Source organism: Crinia signifera, chromosome 1, assembly GCF_055691185.1.
Source record: "Crinia signifera chromosome 1, ASM5569118v1, whole genome shotgun sequence".
Taxonomy (NCBI): domain Eukaryota; kingdom Metazoa; phylum Chordata; class Amphibia; order Anura; family Myobatrachidae; genus Crinia; species Crinia signifera.
The window spans coordinates 147,247,220-147,271,751 of NC_139217.1; the positions used below are offsets into that span (position 1 = coordinate 147,247,220).

Consider the following 24,532-nt stretch of genomic DNA (forward strand, 5'->3'; position numbering starts at 1 on the left):
ATACACAGAACATAGGTACTAATTACCATTCTAAGAACTTGGTGGTTATCCACATCCCTTCTTATCTCATACACCCCAGTGGCTGTAGCTGGAAGATGGACAATCGCACCTGATTCCGATTCCCGGAAGTGAGCTAACTCATTACTCCGTTGACCATCCATCTTCCAAACTTGGTCTGATGCAACATTTGTAGCTGGACCATAACCAAGCCCTGATTGAGATTGAGGGTGGGCTGTCTCCGTCTTTTCTTTCACTACATTCTCAGCCAGTTTAAGCCGATGCTCATGTTCGTTCACCCCGTCAGGATGTATAACTTCGGTCCCCTCGGGAATGGTGTTAAGTTCCTGTCTCGCGGCTCGGTTTCTTTTGACAAAACATCGTCGGTGGAGGAATGGTGGTGGACTTTCACATTGAACAGGTCTCTGCGGAGGGAATGTTTCTTCCACTCTTTCCTCTCCTCTCGCTTGGTACAGGCTGATTCCTTCTTCTCTAGCTTCTGCAGCATACTCTACTTTTGGCAGGTAAGACCACCGGCGGAACCGGCGCCTGTTGGGAGCAAATCGGCTTCCTTTAACCGGTAGACCGCCAGGGCCAGTCACATTGGCTGCCTCAGTACCCTTCTCTCCTTCTACCACATCAAACTCCACCACCTCGCCATCTCCGACACTGCGCAGCAACTTCCGGGGGTTATTTCTTGTTATAGCCGTCTGATGAACGAAGACATCAGCTTTAGTGTCATTCCGGTTGATGAAACCATACCTCTTGCGGACATTAAACCACGTAACAGTTCCTTGCACCTGAGTAGCCAGCACTCTCTTCCCTGCCGGGCTTCTCCGGCCATAGATAGAGTGCTGTATAATTTGGGTCAGAATCTGAGGTTGGCTGTACAATTTCTGTGTCAGTATTGAGGTTAGTTCCGCAGGGCAATTTCTTAGGACATTCATGCCCACGATGATGGCAGGAACCAACGGGTCATTTACGTTTGTGATCAAGCATCCTTGATTGGACATAACAGCTTGTCCTATTTGTATATTTACTTCACAGTATCCCCCACAAGAGATGTACTGACCGTTGCTAGCCAACAACCTCAACCAGGACGGGGGCGAGGGTAAAGTCTCTGTCAATCCCCAATGCCGGTTAAAGAATCCCTGTTGTATAGTAGTAACCGGTGATCCTGTATCCAAAAGAGCGAGCACTTCCTTTCCTTCAATTTTGATAGGTATCACAGGGCAATGTCCAATATATTGGGAACACCACTCCTCTGAAGATAGACCTTGAGCTGCTAGTTCCCCCGAGGATCGGTCTCCTTCCGCGAGGGTTGCTGGTTTAACGCTTCCTCACTCCTGCACATTCTCTCTATATGGCCACACTGCCCACACCTCCGACAAATAGGGCGACCCTGAGAGTCAAAGCGATCAGTTGCCCGACGTCCTCTTGTGGGCATGAATTCTCGCCACTCGTTCAGACCTTGTCTATCATTTGGGCACCACCCAGTTTCAGTGAACGGGGGGTTGTGTACTTGGGCTAACTTTTGTACTTCTCTTTGGATTTCATTTATTTCCGCTGTTAAATCTTCTACCTGTCCTTTTAGCGTGAATGCCAGATCTGTTGTGGGAGCTTGCACATTCTGTGATAAAGCAGGTCTGTTCCTCACTTCCTCCACCACTACCACGGTACCATCTTCACTCACCCCTTCCTGAAATCCTGGCAGTTCGGGGAAGTCCACCTCTTTCGGTCGCACCGTTCCCATCACCTTTATAGCAGTTCCCTTGAACTCTTCGAAGGTTTTCAAGCTGTTCTGCAACCTCAACATCATTAATTGTATTTTAATTCCCTCGTTATTGACTCCTTCAATAAACTGGGTAATCAGTGTCTCGTCATCTTCTTCATTCCCTTCCACATGACTTTCTCCTTTTACATCACGTAGGGCCTCTTGTAACCCCAGCGCAAAGTCTCTAAGGGTTTCTCCTGACTTCTGTTTTCTACTGTAAAAACGACTCTTACGCTCCGGCATCGTGCTGGTATCGAAGGTTTTCGCCAATTTTTTTAATATTTGCTCTGCCGTCCGTTTCTGGCTCGACGGCCATGAGGCCACTTCTCTTGCGGCTGCCCCTTTCAGCTGACCCAACAGTATCTCTATCTGCTGATCCTCTCCTGGCCGATACAACTTAAACGTAGACCTAATCCTTTTTTGGAATGCTTTGAATACACTTCCATCGCCATCCGTTTCTTCTCCGGAATACATGGGCAGCCATGGGGCCCCGAAATAATAAGGCAGCGTAATTGGATTAGTGCCCATATTCATGGGCTCAGTCTGCACGCTGGACGACACACCATTCCCCTGGTTCCCCAGCACATCATTTTGCTCGTCCGACGACATGTTCCAATGTTGTTCTGATCCTGTTCAATTGACGCCAAATGTCACCCTCTCCAAACCGGTAAGTATTCAGGTTTTCTTTCTTTCAGATATCCACACAGGATTTGTTCTTTGTAAGCTTTATTTAACCAGAATATAACAGTTGAATAACAATAAATTTAGGCATAACAATGATACTCCATGAACAATAGTATCTCTACATCAAATGTGCACACAAAGACTAATATAATTTTATTATACTGGAACGTGATCTGCTTCTCCAAGCCTCCGCTGTCTCCCAGCCGATCAGGATTCACCAGCTCTTAACCTAACCTCAGTTGTTTACAAACAAACCGAACAATACATTTGCTTAACTAAATGTTATAAATAAGTGATAGGCCTTTCACTACTGTTACTTGAAACTGCTACAATATTATTGCGCAATAATGTATATAAATTCTTACTAATAACTAAACTCTATGTCTAATCCTATTACAGATTCCTTCTATAATCTACACATGTACTGTAACTACAGAACTTGGCATAGTAAGTATACACAATGTAACCACAGAGTCTATCACGATATACCTTTCAGTCCCGCTGGTTAATGTAACTCTGCTTAGAGTTAGTGGCTCTCTGTCCCTGAATATATAATCCTTTCTAGCAGTCACTGATATAGTAATTCCCAGCTAAGTTCAATGTTCTCCAGATCCATTTCCTTGGCTACACAGAATACTGCTAACTCTTCACTGCCTGACACTGTAGATGGCAATGTATCTGACTCTGTTTTTCTTCCTACACTTTGGGCCAATGACTCTGTAGCGAAGGATAGATTGCTATAGGCTTCCCCTGGCTCTGAGCCGGGTTTAACCCTCTTCTCCTTCTTCACTGAGCCACTAGTGAGGCTCCTGCTTGGTGTATTTATATATCTAGCAGCTCCTTGGATTTGGTACTGACACTTTGTGGGCCTCCCCTGACATTTCCCATCGGGTTTAGCCCTATGCCTCTGACTGGATTTTCTGCCTTTCCAAAGCTATGACAGCGTTTACACTGCAACTTGTATGATACCTCCCCTAAGGCCTCCCCTGACCCGATTGGTCGGGTTTCGCCCTTCCCCTAGCGCAGTCACTCTGAGTGCCAGGGATATTGGGGAACGATATCAGGAAACACTGACTGTCCGGGCGGGATTTACACTCACCACACCCCGGGGCGTTTCATATGTCAGCGATGCTGCCGGATCCGGCCTCCACCATGACGCAGTGCTTATGTCTCTTTCAGGTCTCTCATCTTCCTCCACACCCGAGGAAGCCACCGGACTCTTTGCTGCTGCAGCTCTAACAGATGGCTCCGCAAACGTCGGTGTCTCTGCTCCGTCACTTGCACCAGGACTTTTGGGTAAGTACGGCACCCTGTACTTTAGCTGTCACTCCGTCTGTCTAATGCGCAGCTCTGCTCTGTAACACTGCTCCAAACGAACTGCCCACAGCCGTTAACGGCCAGCTCTCATAACTCCTTGCCCCTGTGCCAAACTGCCGTTCAGCCCTTGCATCATGCTCAAATCAACTTTATTAGCTCTGCGCCGTGATGAACACTCCACTGAATTGTTATGTAGCTAGGAGCAGTACCAATTTGCTTATTGTTCTCCAGTCTAGACACAGTACCTTATAACCAGTGCATAAATTCCATTTCCCTTAAATGTCTCTTATTTCTAATAACATCACTATGGCTTTCTAATAACATAACTGTGACTATAGCAGGATGTCACATATGCTCAATAACTTTCATCGAGTATACCTGAAAGCTCAAGGGACGTCGTTCACCAATATCGTTCGGCGTTCATATCATCTAGTCTGTATGGGCTTTTACACTGACTAAATACATTGTTACTGTATTGAGAAGTAATAAAAGTATTTGACTACAATGAATATTAATAGTGCATTGTGGGCCACGTACCCACTCAATGCTTTAAAAAGCAAATATCAGTCATATAAAACAGTAAAGTTAGTATAAAACAAATGGGATACGGTTGATGGTCGACAGTCATTAGGTTGACACAGTTGGGTCGACATACTGGAAAGTCGACAGGGGTCTAGGTCAACACATGCGTTAGGGCAACAGTCAAGAGGTCAACATGGGGTTTTTCATTGTTTTTGGACCCGACATGTGCCGACAGATGGTATTTCATGCCCTACCATCCACTAGGGGGTGGTGGGAGAATAAAATAGTGCCGGAAGCATAGTGAGCCATGCGAGGGGACATGGTCTACTTAAAACTGTGTCCGTGTCGACATCCGGGTCAATAAACTGTGAAAACCCCCATGTTGACCTTTTGACTGTCGACCTAACGCATCTGTCGACCTTGACACCTATCGACCTTGTACCATGTTGATCTAGACACATGTCGACCTTGACCCATGTCGACCTAGACCCCTGTCGACCTTCCAGTATGTAGACCTAACGGTGTCTACCTAATGACTGTCGACCATGAAGTCTATTGTACCAACATTGCTACTCATTGCAAAATTGAAGTGTGATGGAAGGTCTTGACAAATATTGCTTCATAGATATGGGATATGAAACCTCTACATAAGCACGAATATTCCAGTTAAAGCCACATTAACAAATCCAAAAATTGTCATTTCCTTTTAACATAAAAAACACTGCAGTGTTGCACAAAAAATCATTTGTAACCTTTACTCACAAAGGTGCTTTATGTCAGTTTGGGGATAATGGCTTCACTTAGACAGACTTTGACTTAATCCCACAAGACCTTGCACTTATGGAACACTGGACGGAATCCAAGACTTCCAAGAAAAGGCTACTCTATCTATTGTGCATGACCTTCATCCAACCTCAGCCCATCAGAGCGTACAAGACAGATATAGCTTAATTGAGGATATTGGTTAAATGGCAGTTTTATGTGTTAGTGCATCTATTCAGCTTTGTGCAATTTTAAAAGGTGAGTTAGGGTTACAGGAAAGCAGTTCCCAGAACACGAATAAGTTTTATTAGCACAATATTAACTACCATTTGAGAACAAAATACAGTAGAAGTAACATTTGAAATATATTGAATAAATAAAGGTGCAGATATACTAAGCTCTGAAAAATGAAAAAGGGCCTGATTCAGACATGTTATATACGTTACATGCATACAGTATATTAGCAGTCTAGCGAGCAGGCAAACACCACCCGCCGATCCGCCAAACACCTGCACCCCCCGCCGCCCAAAGGCAATTGCTAGCATGCAAGCGGATGCATTCGCATACACATCCGCATGGGAGAGAAATCATTTAATGGTACCCCAAAGAGGCATTGACACATCTGCGTTCACTGGGTACACCTAGCGTTTCTATGGGCGCATCCGCCATTTTTGTGGGCATGGCCATAAAATTCTGGGTGGTACACTGCATCTGCCCCCTGCTCTTCCATCCTGGAGCAAATGCCCTAGTAAATGTGAAACTCAATGAAGGCGTTCGATCCGGAGGGATGCACACGAGCATATTCGCGCATTCACAAACCCCTAACATCGGAGGGGGAGCGAATTCAGCCCACACTGAGCAGGTCTTAATCACCTTCAAAGTGGAGAGTTATAAACTACCAATCAATAATCCTCAAACTCACAAGACAGCCAGTTACATGTCAGATAGGATTTATCACGTTCCACTTTAGATAGATAGATAGATAGCAGTGGCGTAGCGCCAAATTTTGCGACCCCTCCCCCCTGCTGCAAAATGTTGGCGCCCCCTCTCCCGCTCCCCCCACCCCCTCTCTTTCCCCCCTGTCTTACCTGTCTGCGTTCGTGGCCGGGAGTCGGGACCGCAGATCTACTTTGCACTCCTAGCCTCCTCCGGGAAAAATGGCCGCCCCCTTACAGCAGTCCGTTTTGAAAGATGCTAGAGGAGGCCGCTGCTGATAGATAGTGAGTTATGGTATGGTGATACACGATTACTAGGTCGACAGTCACTAGGTCAACCACTAATGGTCGACAGTGACTAGGTTGAAACAGAAGGTCGACACAAGCTTAAGTTGACATTGACATGGTTGACACTCAAAGGTCGATATGAATTTTTCATGTTTTTTGTTGTTGTTTTGGTTGATAGTTTGTTCTAGAGGGAACAGGGAGGCAATGTAGGCATTCACAGAGTGGAGCAGTAATATGAAGCAGCAATGGCATTTAAGACAGTATTTTCATTATAGGTTACTCTGGTCTTCCTCTGATGGAAATGCATTTCATAGGTATTTCTGTATTACGATGCAAGTAAGCCTCAATTACTTATGTATTGTTCATGGTGATTTGACACTGTGTACTGTTGCATTCACTAATACAGTATCGCTGGGTAGTTGCCTACAAGATAAAACCCTGCATCTAATGTAATCAGACAACTAGGATCACAATAGTTCTGGAATAAATGGTCATAGAAAATCATCATTGGAGTCTGCACTTATATCTGCCCCATGATAGGTACAAGACATACAGTATATCAGAACAGGGGTATAGTCCTGGAGACAATGGAGACGCCTGCTTCCAGACTCCAAACCCTGAAGGGGCATCTGAGTGTAAAGCAGCATCTGTGTAGTTCAAAACGGGATCCAAGTGTGATCGCTGCTCTTCCAGTGCAGCTCTGCAGTGCACCTGCTGCTGCAAAGTTGATCGGCTCTAACCCTGCTATCACCTGCAATATGGGACAGGACATCTCCCATATGGTACTGCTCAGCCTGTGCTAGACAAGCAATAGCTCACCCGCCATTGCTGTTAGCCTGTGAGATGGGACCCACCAGTGAATGCTGAGTATGCATACTGCTGGTGGCAAAATCTCATGAGACTGACCCATTGGCCGTTTAAAGGGTAACACCAAACTCAAACTTGCATCTGGCGATTAACTTACAACCCTGCATCAGAATCAGACTTCCCTTTCCATTATGTATGACTCAAAACCACACTGAGCTTTTAATACACGTCTAAGACCTTCCCGTGACATTGCAATAGGTCACGTGGTGACATGCAATCACATCGTCACTGCCTTATTCACCATCTCTGAATAGGATGGACATATACAAAAATATATACATTTTCATTTGTGCATGTACTGATGCATGTACAAACTCATCTGTGAACACAAGTCTGTGCAACTCAGACCTCAGAAGCAGTCTCTAGGTGTTTCTACACTTTGAAATAGCACACATAATAGGGTATAGAACTGCATTCATCTTTATGATACACTAGCATTGCTTATAATTATCTTTTTTGCAGCTGGAAAGAATAATTGGTCCGTATTGGACACAAACTCACTGTCTAATACAAGTTTCTTTAGTAAATGGTGTTTAAAGTTCTGTAGGTTTAAAACAGCTGGGATAGCATTTTGTGCAGGATAAACTATGATCAAAACTTAGCAATGAATGATGCCCTGCCACAGACCTCGTTTCATTCTTTTTTTTTTTTCTGTCCAAAAAATATGAGATCACAGCCAGATTCCAGTTAAATGGTTTGAACGTATCATTGAAATATGTCTCTGTGTCCTGGTAGCTTTTACACTTTACTATTTTCTGAGCAGCTGTAGAGATTAATAAAAATGTGACCATGCATGAAAGTGGCAAAAAAATGTATAAAACGATTTCTCTTCTTTTCTATTTATTTTTTTTCAATTCTACCCCAAACCTGTAAACACTCGATTGGTTTACAGACAACTTGAATATTAGCAGTTAAGATTGGTGGGCTGTTTTTTGTCTGGTCTAAAAACATCATAATATTAATAATAATAATAATAATAATAATAATAATAATAATAACTGCATTGTTATTCTTATTCTTATTATTTTTATTATCGGTGACTGAGATGCGCAGGCCTCCTTACCTCCTGAGGGATGTTCAAAGGAACCACTTTGATGCTATTATACTGTATCTCCAATATTTGGTACAAACAATAATATATTCCTCCTATTAATAATACCTAAATTATTACACTAGAGGGCGATAATCTCACTTTTCTCTAGCACATTACCCAATCGGACAGTACAACAACAGTCCATAAGGAGAACAATAGCTGCCACCCATTAAGACGGGGAATGTTATCAGACCAACAGACTACTAAGACACAGCTCAAAGACATTAATTCTTAAGGAAGCGCCATATCAGTACTTTTTCTTTAAAAAAAATATATGTATATATGCAGCAGACCCCAGTACTCTGAATAATATAATACGTGCCCAGTGCCCTCCGTAGTGCATGCTGGAGATCGAGTGGTGTCATTATCTGGATGTCACTATTTTCAAACATCACAACAAGGTAGCAACAAAACTTTTTTCGAAACCCACTATCAAGAATAACCTGTTAATGGCATCTAGTGAGCCACCAAAGATTCTCTCCCTTATAGAAAGTTTTTAAGGGTTTTGAGAATAAACAGCGACCATGTAGAGGCACTGTGCTAGAGATAAGGGTTAAAAAATTCCTCGAGAGGGCTTACGAGCCCCAAACATTGAATATTATGAAAAACAAAGCGATCTGTTTGTCAAAAGGCACCTTATTGAGGCCGACAACTAGGAAAAAGTCTAAATCAAAACTCACATGGGATAATTCCTTCACACATTTGTCCCCATTGCTAAATCAAAAGGCTAAACAACATTGGCCCATTGTCCGGTCAGACCTGTGTCTGAAATTACAAGACACAGATCTGATGACTTGCTACCATAGAGGTACAGTAGTAGTCTGAGGGACCGATTGGTTCATAAGGACATAATGGACCTAAGGATCTCTAATGAGAATTTTTTTTACCTCCCTGGAAACAAGGTTGTTAGAAATTGTGTGACCTGTGGGTATTTATTGACAGGCCCCTGTTTTCATCACCCCTTTACGGGGAAGAAATTTAACAGTAATTATCATCTTTCCTGTATGTAGGAAATACTGAACGCCAATTCTGCAAACGGAAGGCGTTACATAGATCTGCTAGAAAAGCAGCTCTGTCCAAGGGGACCAGTGAACAGCCGTTGGCCAGGCATATTGTCTAAGACATCCACTACCGTGGATTCAGAGTTAGTTGCAAAACTGCAAGTGTCATACTGTGTGTGTGTGGGGGGGGGGGGGGGGGTACAGGTTGCACTGCTTGCTGGGTCTTTCCCTGTGATGTATCGGCAAGCGATCCAGAAATGTCTGTGTTGTCCGAACTGCTCCTTCAAAATGCTATGTCCCGCCCCTGCAGCACCATGGCTCCGGCCCATTCCCACCCCCGCCGGCTCTGAAACTGTGATCGATTATTGTCACAGTTTCAGGGCTTGCGCATGTGCAGAAGTGTGGAAGTTGCTGAATATCGATTTCTGCTCTTCTGCGATGGACTCTGAAGACTGAATAAACATTCAATCTGGAGCACAGGGAGAACATTTATGCTCCTGTCCAATGACATGTCCTCAGTGCACATGGCATTGACTCTGTCCACCCCTGCTTCTGACGTGTGGGGTTTAGGAAAGAGTCGGGGTGGGCGCAGGAAAAGGCAGAGAAGTGGGAGGCGGCGAGGAGGAGGTGACTGGGGAGGAGCAGTAACCAAGCAGCCGGACAGCCACCACAAGGGGGAGCCATCACGTCAGCCCCTAGCCAGTGCTGGATGCTGAGGAGGCTGATAGCGATAGGTAAGGCTGTGGACAGGAGAGCGGGGACTGGTGGAGAGCGGGGACTGGTGCTGGGGAGGCGAGCCCAGGAGTGGTTGGGGGATGCTGTTGCTGTAAGTCTGGGTGCTGTGTAACACTCCGCAGAGGAAGAGTGTGAGCGCGGCTCCATCCAGTGTGTTGCTGACAGTGGTCATATAATATGTCTGCCATATACATCCTGTGGTGTCCTCCTGTTTATATGCAGGGGGAGCAGCCTGTGGTGTCCTGTTATTATGCAGTAGGAGCAGCCTGTGGTGCCCTGGTATTATGCAGGGGGAGTACCCTGTGGTGTCCTGTTATTACTATTATACAGGGGGAGGGGGGGGTTCCCAGCCCTTAGCAGCTCCCACCCCCCTCACCTCTGATGGAGCAAATGTTTGATTTTTTTTGTTGGCTGATCACGCATTGCGATCGTAACTCCGCCCTCGCCCTCTAATACCCCTTTCACACCGCACTTGTTAAACGGTATATTGCAGGGGGGTTTTTTTACATTTCAAAACATTTAAGGTTGCAGTGGGAAAGCACCAGAGTTCATTTACCGGTTAAAGATAACCGGCTACTTGTGTAGTTTCACGGCGCCACCGCACGCACAGTGAAACTTTGAAATTTGGCAGTCTGCCAGACTCTGTGTTTACTGTGCGCGTGCCGCTCTAGCTGTTCTCAGCGCAGCGCGTGGTTGCTTTCCTTATGTAAGCTACGTTATCAGCATAGCGCTGGGAAGCAGCAGTGCACCCAGCGCTGACAGGTCACTGTGGTACTTGTAGTTCCACAGTGAAATAGGCAGTCCTGCGCACCGCTGACAACCCGGCAATTTAGACTCCTCCGGCAATTTAGAAGTCTAGATTTAGACGTCTAAATCCAGACTCCCTGCAAACCGCTAAGATGCGGGCATCTAAATTTAGACGGTAAAACCTCTAAATTTAGTAGGGTCTAGGGGTACACTATTAAACCTGTTCACAATGACACTAGTCGACGTAACAGCTGTCGACCTTGTTAATTCCACTATCCTCGCCAACCCGAAGCGTGGCGAGTGCAGCGAGCCCGCGAGGGGCGGCGGTACGCGTCCTACGACCTTTTCATACCCCCACTATCCACGTCGGCGTGGAGTCGATTCTATAAAGTGTGGCGAGCGCAGCGAGCCACGTAGCCCGAAGCGTGGCGAGCGCAGCGAGCCCCTCGCGGGCTTCACAGGTATCCGCGTCCCCTCGCCACACTTCGGGCTCGGTGGCTGCGCTCGCCACGCTTCGGGCTCGGTGGCTCGCTGCGCTCACCACACTTTATAAAATCAACTCCACGCCGACGTGGTTAGTGGGGGTATGAAAAGGTTGTAGTACCACAGTGACCTGTCAGCACTGGGTGCACTGCTGCTGCCCAGCGCTACACTGATAACGTAGCTTACATAAGGAAAGCAGCCACGCACTGCACTGAGAACAGCTAGAGCGGCACGCGCACAGTAAACAGAGAGTCTGGCAGACTGCCAAGTTTCAAAGTTTCACTGTGCGCACGGTGGCGCCGTGAAACTACACAAGTACCGATAACCGGTATTTCAAAACTTTTAAAAAGCAGAGTCCTACATGTTTCAGAGCTGTTTTTTATGCAGTGAGAATGGCTCTGAAATGGTATTTAGTAAAAACAACAGATTACAGACCTGTGATAGGCTGTCCCCTACATTCTGCCTTGAAACGTGTTCAGGGGATTAAATGGGTTGACTGATGTGAATGGTACTTAAACGGTATTTAAAACGGTAATCTACTGCAATGTGAAGGCTCAGGCCCGTTTTAAATGCTGCTTCAAAATACCGGTTTTTAAAACGTTTAGGCAATGTGAAAGCGGTATTACTAAATTATTCTCTGCCTACTTGCGGCAACATTTTATTTTTGCTGGGGGGGGGGGGTTATGGGCCAGTGCTTTGGACTTGCCCCCTGGGCTAAAAGTTACCAGCCAGCCCCTGGTCCTGATGCACCAAGGGTGCCTAGGCACACAGTTTGGGAACCACTACCCTATAATAATAAAATAAATACTGTTACGTTACGTTTTATACAGTGCAGTAATTGCATTAAGAAAGACCACCTTCCAAATACACTTGGAAAACATTACATTATTAACATTATATTTTCTATGTGGTCCATTAATATGTAGAATGTGTTCATTTAAAAATAAATAATGTGGCATCTGTCATTATCATGTCATTTTATACCACTCACTTGTGGCTATTATGGATGACAACTTCATCTCACTCATGGCACAATAAATGTAAGTTAAAGCCAGCATTTCTGAGTCTTGATTTTCCTTGTACAATATATCATATCACAGTTCATTTAAATGCACAATATGTTTTGCATTTCACATTGGTTTAAAATCCCTATAAATCTATATTAAACCTTCTTGTGAAGATGAGACATTTGAAGACGTGTTATTTTTAGAAATGAAAACAGAGAAATATGTCATTACATCATTACGATGAAACAAATCACTAAAAATAATAAGGTATTCCCTATTTCCTGTGACACTATGGTTTTTAAAGGGGCCCTCCAATAGACTGTATCTGCAGCTGGCTTTTCTACAACATTCATCTTTATCATGTGAAATGTTTTTAATATACACATAACTGATTAAAGTATATATAACCTCTATAGCAATGGTTCCCAAACGTGGTCCTCTAAGCAACCAATGGTCCATGTTTTAAGTATACGGTATCCCTTGTTCAGCACAGATGATTAGATTAAAATGAATGAGGTACTATTAAGTCCCCTGTGGCCCAGCACATGAATGAGGTACTAATTAAGTCCCCTGTGGCCCTCTGTTCAGAATATCGCCTTATCTGAATCGCGTTCTAACACTACAGATAGGTGAGTGGGGGAGGTATCACTTGAATATCTAAATCTATACTTACCTATCACTTGAATATCTAAATCTAAACTTACCTAAGCTGCTAATAGGGTGCATGGATATAATCGGCCCTGTATTTGCAAAAATAGTTCAAAGCTCTCTGCAAATAGGCATTTTTCCTGAGCCACTAAAGTAAGCAATTGTTAGACCACAAAAACACAGTATCTGTTCCTTTAAGCGCCTGTTATATGAGTTGTTTCCCCAAGAGCAGCTGCTGGGGTACAGGGTTAGTCAATCCCTGTGGGTACTTTACGAGAAAGGAACCCACTAGCAACAAAGAAGCAGCGCTGGAGTCACAATGAATAAACAATGGTATATTTTGAAATATTTTATGTCAATTCAATGGTAAAAAAAAAATTATAACAACATACATACATATAACAATTACATAAAAAAGATTAACAATTCTCACTGATAGGATGGAGCACGGTAACAATGGTCTTGGTTGTTGAGATCTCAGTCCGAATGGTAAGTGCACTTGACCATATTTTTTACCACATATGCCTCTGCTTGATGGGAAAGGGGTGATGATTGAATAGGGAAATCAACTGGTCCTCTCTATTTGTATGGTGTCCTGTTGGGCGCCGTTGGAGGAGTCAGTGAAGGTTGTGGACACTTGTGCCTTGGTTGGATAATTGTCTAGATACAATTTGGAACACACAACCCTTGACCCTTAGAAGGGTTGCCTTACAACCATAGGTGCTGCAATAAATATATATATTTAAGACTCTGGGCGAGATGTACTAAAGGGAAAATGCGGTAAAACCCCCGTTTTACCGCATTTTCCTATGTACTAAAACCCGTTCGCAGTGATATCGCGGGGCAGGGTATCGCCACCTTTGGGTGGCGATACCCTATAGAAGCCTATGGGCTTCTTTTCGCCGCCCGCCGCCTCGCCGCAACCCTGCCGCCTCGCCGACCCCCCCTTTCCCCCCTCCCTTGGGCTTACCTTCTTGCAGGTCCTCCATGACCCCGGAAGGTAAGCCCTTCCTTCCCCTAGCAACGCAGCCGGACGTCCTTCCGGCTGCAGGGGGAGGAGGAAGCGCCGGGGACAACTTGCTTAGCTGTCCCCGGCGTGTAGGCAGCAGAAGCCGGCTGGGAGGTGACGGAGACCCCCCACAGACCACAGTACAGGTATCGCGGGGGGCCTCCGTCACCGCATCGCGATGCTAGCCGCATATGTTAGTACTTATGCGGCGGCATCGCGGCGGGGGGGGCGCGAAGGGCGGCGATGTATTTTAATACATCCCGCCCTTATTACCAATGCAGTACACAGAGGGTTAACAGCTCCAGTTGAACCCCCAGACATTCCCACACACTATCACCCGTTTTTATCTGTGCTATTAACACACATCACATCATTATACATTTATGCAGGCAACACAGCCCACTATTAGTTCACATATGCAGACAGAATAGGGACGTAACATATCCCCTGTCCACTGTTCCACTATATGACATTACGTCATGGACACACGCCTGCTCACACATTTATTAATGGACGTTTTGTTGTGCAAATGTCACTTTTATACAGTCTCTGATAGATGTTTTTAACGATTGGATTCCTTTATCAGGGATCCGCCAAGTCCAGCAGCCGATGACTGCCAGCCGCAGCCGCAGCTACATTCCAACCCAGTCCCCGTAAAAACTGTCTTGCATTCCACACAGCCAGTGACACTTCAGGAACGCGGATACACTGACGTCCTTCCGGCTAAAGCTCCTGTCCTTCCAGCGGGGAGAAGGCGCGGCCACAGGTGATCGGCGCTGGACGGCGCAAATCCCAATCTCTCTCACTCCTTTATAAGGTAAGCACCTCACTGTTAATTTGTTCTCACTAGCACCTTGACAAAGGTGTTCACACCCCGAAACGTTGGTCCTTTTTGCACTTCAATACAGCACGTTTTATACAGACTCCTGAGTGCCATCCTTATTCCATCCTATATATATATATATATATATATATATATATATATATATATATATATAGATAGATAGATAGATAGATAGATAGATAGAGAAGTACCAACACACTCGTCATTACTACGAATGGAGTGCAAATAGCACCCACACTTCCCAGGTTGGGGTGCAGTGGCCTGTGACCACACACTCTAGTAAATACAAATACAGGGGGCTCAGCATAATAAACTAACTCACCTTAATATACAAATGATCAAAACAATAATAAGGTTTTAGTTCATGAATTGATCAATGCATTTAAGCTTGCAGCTCATCGCCAAGCGACCCCATTTCACTGCAAGTCCTACACTAACAACTGGAATGGGTGGTGGTGCCGCGCTCTGTCACTGAAATTCTACAGATGTTTGATAAAATGATGTTCTTTATTTGTTTTACAAATGTAGCTTTTATACATAGAGCAATTGGCCTTTTCAATTCACTGCTCAGTCAATTGGCTGAAAAGAGTGCATTCCTTCAAGGTCAATAGATATGATTTACAAAGTGGTACATGAATGTTGTGCCTGAATTACACAATAGCAGAATACAATTAAACGAGAAAAATGTGAAAATAGAAAAAATGTTGAAGAATTAAATAAATTGGGTCATGGATTGGATGTCCAATAAATTGTATGGTGTGTACACTCAAGTTGGATATGCACACAATTAAGTGGTAATTCCTGAAAAAAAGTTTACACAGTCTTGCAATGTGAAGCTAGAAGAAGGCAAAAGCCGAAACGCATTGGAGGGTACATACCAATGACCACTGACACTTCATGCCGACCAAGAGACCTGTGAGAACCCCACAAGTAGGTGAGCGGTGGGTGCACACGCCGCCACTTAACGGAAGACGGAGAGAGACTGACACGGAGCAAGTGTACCGGCAGTGGTGAGTATCAAACAGGAGGGGGAGCAGGGCGAGCCAGCAGGGTCCTGTCCGAGAGGTAAGCGGTCACCACGAAGGACTCCACATCCTGAAACGGTGAGCCACGACACCTCGCCAAGACAGGGAGCAGCGTCTGCATTCACTGAAGCCCGGTTAGCCATGTTACACACGGAGCTGCCGGTGCTCTACAGTACACAGACGTAGCACACCCAGTCCGGGACCCAGGGATCCCCAGCAACCTCAGCTTAGGAAAAAACGCTCCCGAACACGAAGCACCGCGCGCACAGGTATCATCATTTCCTTTTTAGGAAGCATCTCAAATCATAAAGGATTACAAATAGCGGGACGCCGCTTCACATTGCAAGACTGTGTAAACTTTTTTCAGGAATTACCACTTAATTGTGTGCATATCCAACTTGAGTATACACACCATACAATTTATTGGACATCCAATCCATGACCCAATTTATTTAATTTTCGTTTAATTGTATTCTGCTATTGTGTAATTCAGGCACAACATTCATGTACCACTTTGTAAAATATATCTATTGACCTTGAAGGAATGCACTCTTTTCAGCCAATTGACTGAACAGTGTATTGAAAAGGCCAATTGCTCTATGTATAAAAGCTACATTTGTAAAACAAATAAAGAACATAATTTTATCAAACATCTGTAGATTTTCAGTGACAGAGCGCGGCACCACCACCCATTCCAGTATCTTGTACAAACGGACCCAGTCATCCGTTCAAAGTGCAGCTGCTAGTCAAAGAAAACACAAATAGATTCAGTGCGCAGGTACAAAAACTTCTTCTATACTACACTAACAACTGGTTAATCTATAGCGCACCCTTGTGACTTTCAGCCTAGGTTATCACAAATGAACCTTCACCAAGTCGGTTTGTGAAGACATGTACAAGAAAATAGGTATTGTGAAACCCTGGCGAGAAATACATGCAAAAAATACACTTACACAATTGAATGTGTGGGTCACTTTAGATGGCCCTAGATTTAGAAGAAAAACAGACCATAGTGCAAATATTGTATCCACAATTAGCCAATGTAATGGTATATGGATGCACTCACATGTACATAAATTGCAAATGGCATGTAAAAGGTCTATCACTTCGTAAGGCAATCCACAAGAATCCTGAGGGAACTTTAAAAAACGACATCTAGTGCAACATAGTATATAAAAAATGAAAAATACATTCATAATTTATTTTCTGCATTAATCAAAATAAAATATATTCAATTTGATCACCTGATCAATATTACAATCACATATTGCTACATAAACAAATATCCCCTTTATCTACTGCATTTTAATGCTCCAAATTATTTATAGATCATTGCAATAGTGAAAGTTTAAATTTCTTAGGTAGACATATGCCTAGTACACAGCATTCCGTACACCATGCCACATGCGAAAGGTCGGTGGGGCCCTGGTAAAATAAGGGAGCGTGGCACAGTGGGAGTGCAGGTGTGTTTGTAACCGGCATTGGTAGAGAAAGGACAGGCTACTGTTGCACCTGCCTCTCTCCCCAGCTCTGCACACACCACTGAGCAGCATGTGCTAGGCTGGAGAGAGAAGCTGTTGCAGCGAGAGCCTGTCCTCTCTCTCCCAATTCCTAGCTCTCTGCAACAGGGAAATGGTAGCAGGACCTGGGCCCCTCTGTCATACCAGGGAAAGAGTAAAAAGTACCCCCCTCTCGGCGACACAGGGCAATGTCCAACAAAACTTATTTAGGAGATGCTGGAAATGCTAATGTTGAAATATACTCTGCAGTCTAGTTACAGTAATTCACTTCAAGGTATTTGCTTTAAGACTCATTTGTAACAAATACAGTGATTTTTTTTTATAAATGAGCATCAGAGCAAATGTATTGAATTCACTTAAACAGTTACTGGAGCATGCACTTAATATGTTTTTAGTGTAGCTGCCATGGCTAAAGCTTTCCCGTTAATCTTAAAGTTGTCTTGTAAATGCCAAGTTAGAAACCCAGGATTTACTAAATTAGTAGAGTATGAGGCTTCCTCCTTATCCCATTCAGTCATGTGATGGCTTCTCTGAACATCTTTAGTAATACATTTTCCAATTTATAACAAAAAGGGCCTCGTTTTGGAGTTGGACATAAATCCAATTATTGGGAGTTGCAAGACACTGCTTTGTTCTACTGCATATATGATTAGGAGGAAAAACTTAATAAAGTCCCAGGAAATCCAGCATAGGGCTGAACAGTCCTGGGCAGGGATGGCTATTAAAAGAGATGATGTTGCCCGTATCAGATTCCATCTATCCTTTTCTAGGATGCAATAGACAAATGATAGACAGAATCTGATTGGTTGTTATCAGCAACATCACCACTTTTCATTTTTAGAAGCTTTAGTAAAGGTACCCCTCACAATCTGGCCAGTCATGGGAGATGGACGGTGACTAATGGCAGTGAGCTTGGAACTGAGGAATTTGGAACTTGGTACTTGGTCTGCGTTGGCCTGGGAGGCCGGAGAGATGACACTGGCTTGGTAGCCGAAGGAGTGTTGATGACCTGGGAGTCGACAAGGACTGAAGATGGCCTGGAAGCTGGAGGGGTGTTGACAACCTGGAAGTTGACATGGACTGTAGACGGCCTGGGAGCCGGAGCGGTGAGGTTGACCTGGGAGTCGACACAGACTGCAGATGGCCTGGAAGCCGGAGGGGTGTTGATGACCTGGGAGTCGGAGGAGTGTTGACGACCTGGGAGTCGACACTGACTGTTTGATGGCCTGGGAGTCGACATGGCAGTTGACAGCCTGGGAGCCTACATGGGCTGTTGACAGCCTGGGAGCCAACACAGCTGTTAATGGCCTGGGAGCCGACATGGGCTGTTGGTGGCCTGGGAGCCAACATGGCTGTTGATGGCCTGGGAGCTGACACAGGCTATTGATGGCCTGGGAGCTGACATGGGCTGTTGATGACCTGGGAGCCGCTGGCCTAGGAGCCAGGAGGGTACATTGGCCCGGAAGCCAATGGAGAGTCTGTCTGGTCTAGGAGCCAGGAGGGTATGTTTGCCTGGGAGACACCAGAGAGTCTGTCTGGCCTGGAAACCAGAAGGGTATGTCAGCCTGGGAGCCAGTGGAGGGCACTGTCAGTCAGGGAACCGGTAGTGTATTCTTCAGCCTAGGAGCTGGTGATGGTTGCAGAATCAACCTGGGAGTCGGTCATGGCAGTGTCAACCTGGGAGTCGATGATGGCAGAGTTGACCTGGGAGTCGATGATGGCAGAGTCGATCTGGGAGTCGATGATGGCAGAGTCGACCTGGGAGTCGATGATGGCAAAGTCAACCTAGGAGTCAATGATGGCAGAGTCGACCTGGGAGTCGATGACTGTGTTGGTCAGCAGCAGGATGAGGTTCACTGTAGCACGTAATCAGGAGTCTTGGAGTCAGTCTCTGGGAAACTCTCAGGAGAATACTGTTGCACTCAGGAGAATACTGTTGAACCCTTGTGGTGCTATATAATAAACAATAATTATATACACACACAAACCATATTTGTTTTCCCCTTTTTTGTAAGAGTAGCATCAAATGCCAACTTGCATCTGGACGGCTGGGATAAACCCCCTGAATCCCCTTTAATGAGTTTATCTGATGTTAAGCACTCATTCACCTTCTTCTGATTCCCACTTTGTGTTTTGCTCTCTGTTTACAAATTGTATAGATTCATACCACCATGTGTACCGCTGCTGCTCACCACCTTACACACACCTCCCTTGCCTTTGCTTGCTTCTGTCCTTTTTCTCCTTTATAGAGCTGCCTGTCTCCCTTGTCCCTTCTTATCATATTTATCCCTCCATCAATCCACCTTTTTTTACATTTAGCCAAACCACCCACTTTATCTTCTGCTTCTTCTACCATTCTCCATTCCTTACCTCTTACTTTCTTACCCCTTTGCTGAAGTTTACAATGATAAAACACCAGAGAGAGGACTTATCTCCAGGGCCAGATTAATAATGGGGCAATTAGAGCTGCAGCTCCAGGCCTCCTTTTAAAAATAGGCTTAATAAAGCACATGATAACACCAGCTTACCACATGGTTGGCCATTAATCATAAGTATTAAAACTGCATTAACAGTGACATGAAAAAAAAAAATTAGACAATAAAAAAGAGGGGTAATGAAAAATAGGGCCCATCCACGATTTAAGCCGGACGGAGGTTCTCTACTCTATGTAGGAGAGCATTACTCCATAAACAACACCTACCGCGGGCAACTCTGGACACATTGGATACAACTTTACCTAGTCATCAACCAGGAGATATTATAGGAACGGACTCACCCATCAGTGGTTTTAATAATACGGTACCGTATGAACTGGACTATTTTTCATTACCCCTCTTTTTTTATTGCCTAGTTTTATTTTTATCACGTCACGTAATGTTCTATGTTTTTATAAATTAAATCATTTGTAATTTTTTCACCCAATTGGCACACACTTTCTGTTATTTATCATTTATTATTGTTAGCGCAGTGTATCCCCTTGTTTTTTTCTTGCACCCAGAAGGAGGTTGACTACCCCCTACCCACACTGCAGCTTGACGAAGCACCTCATATCTACTGCGCCCCCTACACTAGTCGGTAACTTGTTACCCACTATCCTTCCAGCCACCCTTGGGTTCTACATGCCTATATGGCAGTGGCCGAACCACCTTCACTTCTTATAATAGACCCTTGAACATTTTCAGCCCCAGGAACTTTCTCACATTACTTAGATGAATTTCTCCTGCTTCACCTTTTTTTGAATAGCTTACCATCATCACTGTAAATTTTTATGTGAGCATTGGGATAATTCAATTTAGCGTTGTTTTGCTAGTGACTGTTATCTCATGAAGGTGTTAATCAATGGTGTTATCTGTACCCATAAGTGAATATCCCTTTAAGTCAGTGATGTCAAACTCATGGCCCTCCAGTTGTTGTGGAACTACATGTCCCAGCATGTCCTGCCACAGATTTTATATAATGGATTTCTAAAACTGTGGCAGGGCATTCTGGGACATGTATTTCCACAACAGCTGGAGGACCATGAGTTTGACACCACTGCTTGAAGTATTCATAAGCATTAGGCTGTCATTAATAATTAGAAATCCTTGTGGAGAAGTGCATGTTGATCCTCAGCTTATTACATTGCAGTGTTACAATGGGAAGCAGTTGAAAGGTCTACAGTGTCTAGAAAGACAGTCAAAAGGTCGACATACAATAGGTTGACACAAGAAAGGTCGACATGTTGACATTGTCAGTAGGTCAACACTGACAAAAGTTCAACACAAGTAAATAGTCGACATGACATTGGTAAACACAGTTCATTCTGTTTTCACCATTTTTTTTTTTTTAACTTCTTCATACATTACCATCTATGTGGACTACAAATGGGAATGGTAAACCAAGCACAAAGCATGGTGAGCGCAGCAAGTCATGCAAGGGTACAGGGGCAGATCCAGTAAAAAGAGGACAGAGGGGCACCAAGATAGGGTGCAAGGGTGTCACAGAATAGTGGGTGACAGGGGAAGGCAGTGTCATATGAAGACCAGTGCTGCATCAAGATGCCGATGTCGGAAGTTGGAACACTGACAGCTGGAATCCCAATCAGTGCGTATGCAGGCCAGGTTAGGCTGCAGGAATGGGGATCAGGTTCCAAGAAAGGGGGGGGGGGGGGGGTTGGGTAAGAATTAGGTGACAAGGTGCAGTGGATAGATTTCAGCACTAGAGAAGAGGATTAGGGTTCGTGGGGGGGGGGGGGTCATTCGGACAGTAAATATACTTACCTGACCCTTTTTGGGAATCTTTCCATTAGGATGCCAGCCTCAGTTGCACAAATCAAAGGGGGTTATTCAGACTTGGTAGAATGGCTGCTTTTTTGCAGAGCCCTGCATTCAGGTAAAAAGCGCCCAGACAGAGTGAAATTCCGTCTTCTCCAAGCCTGCGAATTGCTGTGCAAGACTTGAGGTTGGCTCATGAAAATTACACAGATTGGCGTATAGCTGCAAATCTATTCGCAACTCATTCACCTTCCAATGATTTTTCCAGTGTGTGCAGTCTGTGCATAACTTAGGACTTCCCTTCAAATGCCTGCGTTTTTCCTGACACTCCCAGAAAATAGGCGGTCTCCATCCCCAAATGACGGCTTCATGTCAATCCACTTGTGTACGGCCAGCGATAAAAAATGAAGCAGCATTTTTTAGTAAGATGGATACTACGATCCATATGCATGTACAGTCATTTGATTATAGGGAAGCCAATCCCGGGGCATTTTTACAATCCCGGGATTCGGGATTGAAAAATGCTCAATCCCGGGATTCCCGGGATCCCGGGATTGGCTTCCCTAAAAAAAAAATGCCCCGCATGTTTACTCACAGTCACAGGGCAGGGCAGATGCGGCCAGGAGTCCGGTGGGTGGCTGGTCATGGTGACGTTGCCGGGAGCTAGGTGGGTGGGCGGGGTCATCAGGAGCCGGGCAGGATGGGTAAGCGAGTTCTCCGGGAGGTGGGTAAGCGAGTTCTCCGGGAGGTGGGTGGGCGGGGTTTCCAAAAGCCGTGCAGGATGCGGCCAGGACAATGTAGGTAAAGCCGGCTTAGGCTGTCTGTGCGCCTGTGTGGCCTGCGCAGCGTGACCTATGACCTCGTCACGCTGCGCAGGGCCGCAGTGCCGCGTACATGGGAAGCCGGGCAGTGTCTGAGCGATGCTCAGACGCTACCCGGCATTAGACTGCGCATGCGCAGTCTAGTCCCGAAATCCCGGGATTGGAAACGCCAAATCCCGGGATTGGAGGCCAAATTCCGGGATCCCGCTGATCCCGTTCCCGGGATTGGCCACCCTATTTGATTATCACCTGGTCTGCAAACTGGAAGCTGTGTGATCCAGTCTAAATACTGTAACAGCAAAAGTTCCCATCTCTAGGAGTATATTTACTAATGTTCAATTTTGCGTGATTTTGCATTGGATTTGCATTCAATTTTTCATTTTGAAATTTACTAAAGGAAAAATCGAATGTTAAATCGAATATAAAATCAAATCGTACTCATAATCATGGCAAAACATAAGTACTTTCACAGTGAGGAACATTGGATTCTCAGATCTACTAACATTTTTTTGAAAAGTGAACACAAAAGTTTTTTTTATAAAGACTTCTCAAAGTACAGTGTTAGGCTAATGCAGACAGGCAGTGTTAGCTTGTACCCAACATTCCATTCCTTAAACCTTCATTATGATGACTATGCCTACAAAAGTAGAGGTGATTGATGCTATGCCAAAGTTTTAGCAATAAAGCACATGTGCCAAAATCTAGTCAGGATGCCACTTGCAGCATTTATCTTTATGCAGATTGATTGACAGTTTGTGAGCAATGATGGGGGAGTGTTGGCAAAAATCCAGGAGCGTTATGATCCTTTTGGGGGCATGTCTCTGAGTGTGCCAGTGAATCTGTACTCAAGCACTTTGTCATTGGCATCTCTTTTCAGGATGCCATGCTGTGTTACTGTTCACTTCAATATGCGCTGGGTTGTGTATGCAGGGGATATGGTCGATTGGTTGACAGCATGTAAGCAACAAGCTATGCGACTTTTTGACAGTCAATCTTGCCCATGTCAACCTAATGCCTGTGTCGACCTAATGATCTGTCAATCTTTTCCCAAGTCGACCTTTCAGCATGTCACCTGAGTGGTGTTAACCTAATGACTGTCGACCAACATGCAGTAGACCTAATGATCCACACCCGTATACATGCGGTAGACCTAATGATCCACACCCGTATACATGCGGTAGACCTAATGATCCACACCCGTATACATGCGGTAGACCTAATGATCCGCACCCGTATGCAGTTGTTGTGCCTTTGCAATTAATCCGCTGGATGTCTCGGTACTGTTCAAGGGTTTTGAAATCATATTGCATATTCTCAAAATGCAAAATTGCATCTCCAATCGTCATATTATCGGTCAATTCAATTGGACAGATATTAATACTGTAAAGGCTCTATGGGACAGGTCTATATTTCATGATTTTGGATGATAAAAGTAATCAAGAAACAATTCAAGTTCTTTGCACATCTCTTAAAAAAGCGATCCAAACATGTGGCTCACAGTGGCTGTAGGCAAGACATGCCTAACTCAGGGATGGATGCAGTAGGGCTACCATGTTTTTGTATTTCCCACCCCCAAACGGTAACAGGCTGTAGCTTAGAGGGCAATTTGAGCAATGATGCGGAGCCCGTTCTGCCCATGCTCAGAACAGATCCTGTGCATGCGCAGGTGGCCCAGAATCGGAGTTATACACAAACCAGAATTAGAGAAACCACAGCATCTTCTTGCATGTGATATAGTTGGACCAATAGGAATAAGTGAATACTTTTTATTAAATTTTGTATGCAATTTTGCCTTAGATTTTATAGGTGATTTTGAAATTAATATCCTAAACAAAAAACAAAATCACTAGACAAAATTGACATTGAACTTTAAAGTGTAATGTGAAATTTAATATTATGCTGCATTCACACGGCAAAAATGGCATCGACCCGGTATTTTTAAACGTTTAAAAAAAAAACGGGTCAGACAGCTTAAAACCCTTTTACACTGCATATTTGAAACTGTATTTTACCATTTAAATGTCGTTTTTGTCCCTCAATTCTACAGTTTTTGTACCTTCACTACCCACCGGGGTAAGCTTACACCCTATGCCCTCTGTGCAGGGCCGGATTAAGGTCTGTCCCCCCCCCCTCCCCGGATGGAGGCATTTCCAAGCAAACCCCCACTCTCCGGGATGAAAATGCCTCCATCATTTTCTTA

General features: G+C 44.7%; 2 protein-coding genes across 2 annotated transcripts in view; both read left to right on the top strand.

Annotated features, from left to right (window-relative positions):
- The window catches only part of LOC146059475 (uncharacterized), a 105,292-nt gene that overhangs the window by 28,599 nt on the left and 52,161 nt on the right, over positions 1–24,532 (top strand). The window contains exons 4-5 of the mRNA XM_083171729.1: positions 2,855–2,902; positions 3,635–3,751. Coding sequence (XP_083027855.1) covers positions 2,855–2,902; positions 3,635–3,751 — 165 coding nt within the window. The remainder of the gene's footprint in view (positions 1–2,854; positions 2,903–3,634; positions 3,752–24,532) is intronic.
- LOC146061613 (uncharacterized) overlaps positions 14,109–24,532 on the top strand; it is a 39,455-nt gene continuing 29,031 nt past the window's right edge. The window contains exon 1 of the mRNA XM_083174474.1: positions 14,109–14,686. The gene's annotated coding sequence lies outside the window, so the exon portion shown is untranslated. The remainder of the gene's footprint in view (positions 14,687–24,532) is intronic.